Here is an 8776-nt window from a genome sequence, read left to right as displayed (position 1 = left end):
GTCTTCCCCAAAATGGCAAATTTGGATCCTGGTGAAATTTTGACAAAAAGTTTGGACCTCCAAACATCTTTATCAGAGCATGATGGAGATAAAGATCGCAAGAATGTTATATATGAATACATAGAGCAATTAGAGAATGGAAAATGTTCGATATTCCCGGAGTTTGAGGCGGGTATGGTAATGAAACTAGGATCATTTATGACAACAGTCAACATGTGAACATAGGCCCCTAATACTACAATCAAGATGTACAGACCGGGGGAGCTGGCTGTACGTACCCATAAGTCTTTGCGGTAGTCTCGCGCGTACCGGATATAACCCATCAAGCTTTTCTCCTTCAGAGAAATACTGCGTTGCGCTCAAGTGCCTTATAAGGCTGTGAACAAAATTAACGTTCGACCAATGAGAAAGCCACATTACCCTGCATACGAGGTTGGCGAGTGATCACTAAATGACAAGTAAAAATAGAATCAGACCACATGTTTCTATATGTCAGAATGCTCCCGTTTGCGCTGTAGTACACGTGTGTTGTCCAAATTTTCGATTTCAAGCAAGTTTAAGGCCAACCTCGTGTCCACCAGACTAATGCATAATTGGCAGTTGAGCGCAACGCAGTATTTCTCTGAAGGAGAAAAGCTTGATAGGTTATATCCGGTACGCGCGAGACTACCGCAAAGACTTATGGGTACGTACAGCCAGCTCCCCCGGTCTGTACATCTTGATTGTCGTATATACTAAGACAGTATTCACATAGTTATAGTATAGGTTACACATCACAGCCACTATCAACAATGGCACTATGTTTAGCGTGATTAGGCTACCAGGGAGACAGCATCACAGAGTCAATCCCGAGGACACATTTCTAAAATCCATGGCTAACATTTTGTCTCACTGTAATTTCAGGTCTTGAATGGATCAACACCAGCCGACCTTTGTCAGTTGCTGATGATTTCCGTGACAGGATTGTAGTGTTGGATTTCTTCACCTACTGCTGTATCAACTGCATGCACATCCTACCCGACCTGGAGGCTCTTGAGGACAAGTTTACTGAGAATGATGGAGTCTTTGTTGTTGGCATCCATTCTGCAAAGTTCGACAACGAAAAACTCTTGACGAACATAGTTAGTGCTGTCTTAAGATATGGTATTCATCACCCAGTAGTCAATGACCAAACTGCCTCTCTTTGGCAGCAGCTGCAAGTTCAGTGTTGGCCAACACTTATGATCTTGGGGCCAAAGAATCAGATCTTACTCACCTTGATGGGTGAAGGGAACAGAGAACTCTTGATTGAATTCGTTGGAATTGCTTTAGAGTATTACAAGAAGACAGATTCAATACGACCGAGTCATCTACCGATGGATCTGGCAAAACACCATCTTCCTTCGTCTGTGTTGAGTTTTCCAGGGAAAGTTGCTGTTAATGAAAAAGGAGACTGGATAGCAGTGTCGGACATTGGACATCACAGAGTGCTGATTATAGATAAGCTGGGAATGGTCCAGGTTTGTATCATTGTCATTATTCTTAGGCAATCACTATAACTGCTAGAGAGAGAAGTATAGGAACTTCACATCAAAGGGTCACATAACCTGTGACTGAAGAATTTACTGAAGCCTTCTAATTGTGATTTCAGTACGCTACTAGTACTATTTCCTCACTTTTCTTTCAGTATGTGATTGGTGGTGATAGACCAGGATTCAAAGACGGTAGCTTCAAAGACACCAAGTTTCATTCTCCACAAGGGCTCGCATGGCATAAGGATCTTGTCTTCCTGGCTGACACAGACAATCATGCCATCCGTCAGGTAGGTAAACACTGTCAATTGTTCAACATCCTTCAACTGCTCCTGACCGGTTTTACAGTATGTAAAGCAAATGAATAGACATGGAAATGCCAATCATAAGGGACAGATGTTCATAACATAAAGTTCATAATGCAGTTGCTGATTTGAGGTTACAAATACAGTAGAACCTCTCTATTGAGGACACCCTCGTAACTGACAAGTGCTGTCCTTAATAGAGAGGTGTCCTGATTAGAGAGGTCAAATTGAATGAAAACAACCAATTTGGGACCAAAACTAGTGTCCTTAATAGAGAGGTTGTCCTTAATAGAGAGGTGTCCGCTAAGGGAGGTTCCACTGTAATGTTACAAAAGTTCGTCATTTGATGTGCAAGATGGTCTTTGATGCTCCTCATGTTCCAGATTGATCTTTCCAAGCAAGAGGTGACAACTTTAGCAGGAACAGGAGAACAGGGTCACTGCAAGCAGGGGGGTGCTATTGGTACGCAGCAGCCAATCAGCTCACCTTGGGACCTCGTCATGGGAAATTCACTCGGGTCTGACGTGAAGGACATGATGTTTATAGCTATGGCGGGATCTCATCAGATATGGATGCTGTTCTTGAATGATGCCAAGTGGATAAAAAACAGGTAAACCGATAGTGTTGGAAGTTTGGGGTATTTGATAAGATGGTTTACTGCGATTATTGGCATTTCACTTTTGACATTTGTTCATCAATATAGGGTTGGACAGAGTTTTCTTCAACCCTTATGTGCCAGTGTGCACTGAAGACTTCCATCCTCCCTAATCATGTTTCAAAATCTCTGATTTCAGTGACTACAAAAAGGGAACATGCATCAACTTTGCAGGCAGTGGTAATGAAGAAAACCGCAATAACAGCTACCCCCACCGAGCGGGATTTGCTCAGCCGTCTGGCCTTACTACTGCATGCTGGGATAACATCAACTTCCTCTTTGTTGCCGATAGTGAGAGTTCAAGTATTCGCACAATATCGTTAAAAGATGGCGCTGTGAAAGCTCTTGTTGGAGGAGAACGGGATCCAACGGTTGGTACATTTGAATTGTCAGCGCTTGTGGCATTGTCGCTGTCTATGAAAGAATTTGTTTCTGTCATGCATCGATTGCCAAAGAAGAAAAAAAAATTGCAGAATTTAGCTAGAAAAGGTGCTTTGAACATCACAACCTATAGTATTTCATGCAAAACATGTTTCCACATTGATTTTGTTCCCCATTTTTCAGAACCTGTTTGCGAGTGGAGATGTTGATGGGAAGGGGTACGATGCCCGCTTGCAGCATCCTCTTGGTGTTGCTATGGCGGGTGATGGTACCCTCTTGGTGGCAGATTCATATAACCATAAGGTAGGCTAAAAGGTCAAGGCCATCTATGACCTGACGTCACGTTCTTTGGCAGTGAGCTTACAATATTTTCGACACAATCATGAACCAACCCTAACCCAATTCAAATCTAGTTTGTTCTCCCTCTGAGCAGTCTATTGCTGTATGTTATTATATTGAAAAAAGGAGGAGATGAATAGAAACTGGAAATGTATGCATGTTGAAATCTTTATTTTGATTTTAGTTGTGCATAAAAGTGGTCAAAGCTACATAACTTAGTTGTCATGGATGTGATTCATCCAATTCTATGGCAGATAAAACAGATCACCATCAAGACGAAGGAGTGTTGTACCCTTGTTGGTCATGGAAGCCAAGGCGATGAGGGTGGCAGGTTTGAAGATGCAGCATTTGATGAACCAGGAGGTCTGGCTTGTTCTCCAGATGGCAGCACAGTGTACGTAGCAGACACCAACAATCACAAGATCAAGGTGTTGAATATGCAGGAGAGGTCTGTGTCCGAGGTGAGAACTTGATATCACTCAAGCTTGTTTTTATACTCGTTTGCAAGTTAACTCTTCAAAGACATCATTTGCATGGTTCATTGGTTTGGATGCTCCCTTGTAGCATTGCTTTGGATGAGTTTTTTTACACCAGAGTGTCTCTCATCTGTTAGAAATAGCATGATCTTGCTGGTGAGTTTATGCCCCTCAGCCCCCGCACCCCCACCCCCCAGGTAAGTCGTTGGTGCTTTTATGATGAAATGGTGTTCTTTTACCTAGCTTTATGTGCTGATGTCATCAAAGGATGAGGTCTCCAAGAAAGGTGTGACTCCTTGGAAGCGTCTGACTCCCAAGAGTGCCAAGGTGATTGAGTGTGACCCAATCAGCGTGCAGCAGGAGTTTGAGGTTGTGATAAAGATAAGTCTCCCTGTTGGATCAAGGTTGACATCTGATGCTCCTAGTTCATGGCAGTTATGGATGGAAGGTGAATATTACAGCAGACTTGGATACAAAGTTCCTCTGTTGAGGACAGTTCTTTGAGGAAACAAGAAAACATGTTGGTGTACATGATGCACATGTAATGTGTGTAAAACAGTGCATGATACATAGTGCACAGCGAGTCATGCTGTCTGACCACGACTCCTCGATTGGTTCGTCCTAACTTGCAATGTTCCTTACGTATCTTCTGCTCTCTGTGTTCAGTGTCTGGAATCATTCAAAGCCTCTGTTTCATCTTCAGATCCTTCCATCCTGTCTGTCCTAACAAACGACACCAAGACATCTGGCCGCATCACTGACCTCGATGACCCACCGAGAATACGTTTTAAGATTCCGGACAGTTTAAACAATAGCACACACGATATTAAGGACATTGTCCTCGAGTGCATGGTCTATCATTGTAATGATGAAGGGTTGTGTAAGATGTCGCCACTTGTGTTCAAAAAACCATTTGAAAGACAAATCTATGATGGCTCTGCTGTGTCAACATACACAATTGAGTATACAGTCCAGTAGTAATTGTTCACAGCAGAATCTCAATGGACATTTAGATTGCTTATCGAACCTGCATTGTCTCTGAAAATATGAAAGATCAAGTGATAAGCTCAGTGGCAATGATGTGCATATGAGGTTTCATGTTTTGGGAAGGAGATTCCCTTAGTGCTATGCTGACTTGTAAAGGACTAAAGTCAGGATAGAGACAGTTTCCATTTGGTTTATTCAAAGAGGAACTCATTATTTTATAACCATTTTTGCAATACTCCATGTATTCCAATTTTATACTAATGTATCTTTTACATAACGTTTTTACATAAAGTGCTTGTAGATGTATGTATGTATTTTCTCTTTTATATTTCACCCGTGACAGCTACATTGACCTGTAAAGCTAGTTTTGAATAAACTGATAATGACTGCTTTAATTAGTCGCCTTAGGTCTTTTACTGATATCAAGGCCAACGCAGCTAAAATGGGTTGGCTTTGTAGTGGTAGTTTGACGAGTTTTGTACCAGGTCATAACCCAACATGGAGCATCCACTGTTCAACAGTAGTTCAACAGCTCCGAACGTCTTCTTCTGGATGTGCCGGTCTTTCTTGTTGAGACAGTTGTATTGCCAAAGTCATTGTGAAGGACTAGTGCTAGAATACTGTAAAATCTGCCAGGAGCCATCCATATGCCATTCTAGATCGGCGGCTTGAATGATTTTGCAATACTATTAGTCCTTATAGCTAATATGAATAATCCTGGGTGTCCTAGCTGACCTCAGCTACAGCACAAAATTTTAAATAATCCTTACAATGACACAGTTTGAAATACTCTAGAGCACTTGTCACTGTCAAACTGACTACAGGGTGTCTTCCAAAAAAAGTATCCCCACCTCACTTGGTTGTGTTAGCTATAGCATATGAGAAGGAAGGGTCATGGTTGGGGTTAGCTATAGCATGAAAAAGCTGGGCAATTGTTTGGGTTAGCAATATCATCAAAGTCAAAGGTCATGGTTAGAGATAGCTATTTTGAGAAGGTGTCATGGTTGAGGTTATCAATAGCATGATAAAAAGGAAGCGTTATGGTTGGGTTTAGCAATAGCATGAATAGGAAGCGTAATGATGGTTGAGGTTACTGCACCACTGTATCTATAAGGCAGAGGGTGGTTGTTCCATCGTCTGCTCTCCATTAGCCTAATAGTGTTAACTTGTCAGAATAACTTGGTCTTTTAAGGTTGTGTAAAGGTCTTCCCAAACTGATCAGATAACCAGCTGGCAGAGGCTGTTTGTTCCATTGTCTCTCCTTGCCTGTGGCGTCTTTGTAGAGTTGTCCATTTGCAGAGTTGTCCTTTTAAGGGAACAAAATAAATGAAAGCAGATGCAAAGACAGGATACTAAACACTGAAAACAATGTACAGGACACAACTTTTTTATTCATAATTTATAAAACATAGAATCTTGTCGACAACAAACGGTCAACAGAATTTTGGCAGGCGTTTTCAAAATATTGCCATTGAGCACTCCTGACCGTGTTCACAGTAGTAACTTGAAAACGGGACAAGACATTAGTCACAGCTCTCAAAATACCTAAAGCTGACTTTGTGTCGCCGTTCACGTTTGGTTTATCTCTGTATCCTTAGACCGTATATATATACGCGGCAACTGCAAGGATATAATTGGAGTATAATTCGAGCACGTGTTCATGTTTATATTGGGTGTGACCTCCGTCTCCAGGTTTCGCTCTCGCTTTGGATCGAGGTTGTGGCGTACGACGGTCATGTGACTTAAACATTATTTTGTAGCAGGAAATTCAAAATGGCGAAAAATGATCAACAAGTTCCTTCTCACATTCTTTTGCAAAAACAGCTGCAAGATGTTATCCTGACGCAGCAAGCGGCTTGTGAAAGGCTTAAAGAAACGGTAGAGACATATTTCCATATCTTGGCATTGCCGTATCCTGAGTAACTCCGGTGCTGTGTGGAAAAAATAGAGTTTATTAGGTGTATCAACCATCATGAATCATCCGATGCATAACTATAAACTTGCCTACATGCATGCTATACACGCACTGGTGACACTGTACTGTAGTCTAGTTTGGTACACATACACTAACAACACTGTCACTGATGGAACACCTGGCATCGGCTAGAAGGTGGCATTATAATATTTTGTTAAAATATATCAAGTTAAAATTTAGGAGTCGAATTGAAACTCAAAAGAAAATCACTATATGGTTCCATTTTTTTAAGGTAATTCACAGTTCCTGTGCATCTACGTGTGAGACTTCAGATGACTTTGTCAGCAGAAAGGAATACGAGGCTGTGATCAGAGAACTGGAGGCAAGTATCGAGAAGAGTTTTAACAAAATAACGCTGGATGGTAATTATACAAAAGTGCAGTGAATAAAGCCCAAATAACACTGGTTGTTATTCACCAGTTGGCTCAATGACGTACGTCGTGGAAATCCTGACAAGTTTTCAGCAGCTCAGTCCGAGGTCAAGCCAGGCCAAGTAAAGCAAATGGTGTCACCAAAGTGCAGAGAAACAGGAAATCTGAAACCGTTGGTAACTCAATCAGTAGAGCATACATGGTCCCTTGACAATGTCATGTGAGTTTTCTTTCCTTCATTCTTGAAAAAACAGCAAGTGCAAAGAGCAATACTTAATGGGGCCATGATTATCCCTGGATAATAATAACTGTATTCACACCTTCCAATTTGCCTTTAATAACAATACCTGTACATTATTCTAGCAAGAGCGAGTGAGTCATGCCAGGACAAGAGCTCAGTTACTTGACATGGAGGACAAGCTTGAGTTTGCAAGTGGGGAAATAGAGATCCTACACAAGCAGTTAGAAAGAGAAAAGGCTCAGTTTGATCAAGCGTAAGTTGTGTAAAATGTAAATCACTCCTCTCATGAATCTGTGGTCAGTTTGAGTTAGCACATTTTGTGGTTTATGAAAACCTATGATGTGTTGTAGCAGGATGAGCCACCTCATGACTGTTGAAAAACCGTAAATTATGGAACAGGTACCTCTTATTCTCAATGACACTCATCTGTAGGTAAGATATCAGATTGAGTAAGATGATAGATTCAATCTACCCTGAAGATTTTTAGGGCTGCTGGTGTCAGATTCTACGGTTACTCCCACGAGAACTCCAATCCTATCATTCTTTCAGATTTGGAGCCATGCGTACTAAGGTTGTGAGAGAATGCCACATCAAGGCCGAACTACATGCAAAATGTTCAGGTTAGTCCATGTTTAGGTGTCTAAGACGAGCTTTCCAACAACTGATTGTACCCTGTTCTGTGGAGGAACACTCATGTGGGGATATGAGCAAAAGAGGGAAATAGTCTTATTTAGAACGATGAGAATCGTATCACAGTTGTTTACTTTTGACACTTGCACTATCTTTCTTCAGATCTGAAAAAGAAAGCCTCAACACAAGAGAACATTCTGTCGACGAAGGACGAGAAGATTGGTGCCCTGAGTGAGAGGTTGGTAAAGCAGAAGGAGAAGTTTAAGTGTCAGCTCGATGAGATCAATGTGGAGAAGCAGCAGGAGCTCTACATGGCCAAGATGTTACAAGAGGAGGAGAGGAAGAGGAAGAGGAGGAAATGTACTATCAAGACATCATAGGGGTGGGAACATTTGATACAGACTGAGGAAGGGGAGGGAATGGCGCGGTGAGCCACCATGTTAAGTGGTGTCTAAGGGCAGAGAGTTGTTTCAGTTCCTGAACAGTGGTTGTTTGTAATAGACAGGCAGGCCTGTCCATTCTCATACATGACTGATGATCAGGCTACTACTGCTGCGATTCTTGAATAAATGAACCAATGACATGGTTATCACCTCCCATTCCATTCCATCTCTGAGTTGCCAGACTCCTACTGGTATCACCAGGATACTCAATGATAACAACTGGTAAAGACACTCGTGTCAAGTTTATAAAACGACACAGGTGCTCCTTTCTAACAATTGGAGCAACTGTCATACTATTGCCATTTGGTGCAGTGCACGACATGTATTTACTCCTTGAAATAAATTATTAGTCCATTCAGTTTTCCTGTCTGTTCTGTTAATGGATTGTGACTCCTTAAACGATCATCTGTCCCATGAAGATTCCTTGCAAACCCTGCTCACCCTTCCACAGTGTCTTTGAGG

At 41.8% G+C, this 8776-nt stretch overlaps 2 protein-coding genes across 3 annotated transcripts; both read left to right on the top strand.

Annotated features, from left to right (window-relative positions):
* Window position 1: 1 nt before the first annotated feature.
* On the top strand, window positions 2-5044 carry LOC135489479 (NHL repeat-containing protein 2-like). 2 transcript variants are annotated; one of them, XM_064774855.1, is made up of 9 exons: window positions 2-172; window positions 904-1499; window positions 1667-1801; window positions 2200-2426; window positions 2611-2842; window positions 3036-3155; window positions 3446-3652; window positions 3911-4115; window positions 4371-5044. In XM_064774855.1, the coding sequence occupies exons 1-9, from the start codon at window positions 13-15 to the stop codon at window positions 4643-4645; spliced, it is 2157 nt and encodes a 718-aa protein (XP_064630925.1). In that variant the 5' UTR covers window positions 2-12; the 3' UTR covers window positions 4646-5044. The 2 variants fall into 2 exon arrangements, with proteins under 2 accessions (XP_064630925.1, XP_064630926.1); XM_064774856.1 differs by having other exon boundaries at window positions 37-168.
* A 1383-nt stretch (window positions 5045-6427) lies between these two features.
* On the top strand, window positions 6428-8661 carry LOC135489582 (spermatogenesis-associated protein 24-like). Its single transcript, XM_064774985.1, has 5 exons — window positions 6428-6532; window positions 6862-6951; window positions 7364-7494; window positions 7791-7861; window positions 8034-8661. The coding sequence occupies exons 1-5, from the start codon at window positions 6428-6430 to the stop codon at window positions 8249-8251; spliced, it is 615 nt and encodes a 204-aa protein (XP_064631055.1). The 3' UTR covers window positions 8252-8661.
* The last annotated feature ends 115 nt before the right edge of the window (window positions 8662-8776 follow it).

Source organism: Lineus longissimus, chromosome 6, assembly GCF_910592395.1.
Source record: "Lineus longissimus chromosome 6, tnLinLong1.2, whole genome shotgun sequence".
Taxonomy (NCBI): domain Eukaryota; kingdom Metazoa; phylum Nemertea; class Pilidiophora; order Heteronemertea; family Lineidae; genus Lineus; species Lineus longissimus.
Note: the sequence above shows the minus strand (reverse complement) of the source record. Positions and strands in the feature narration are given on the sequence as shown.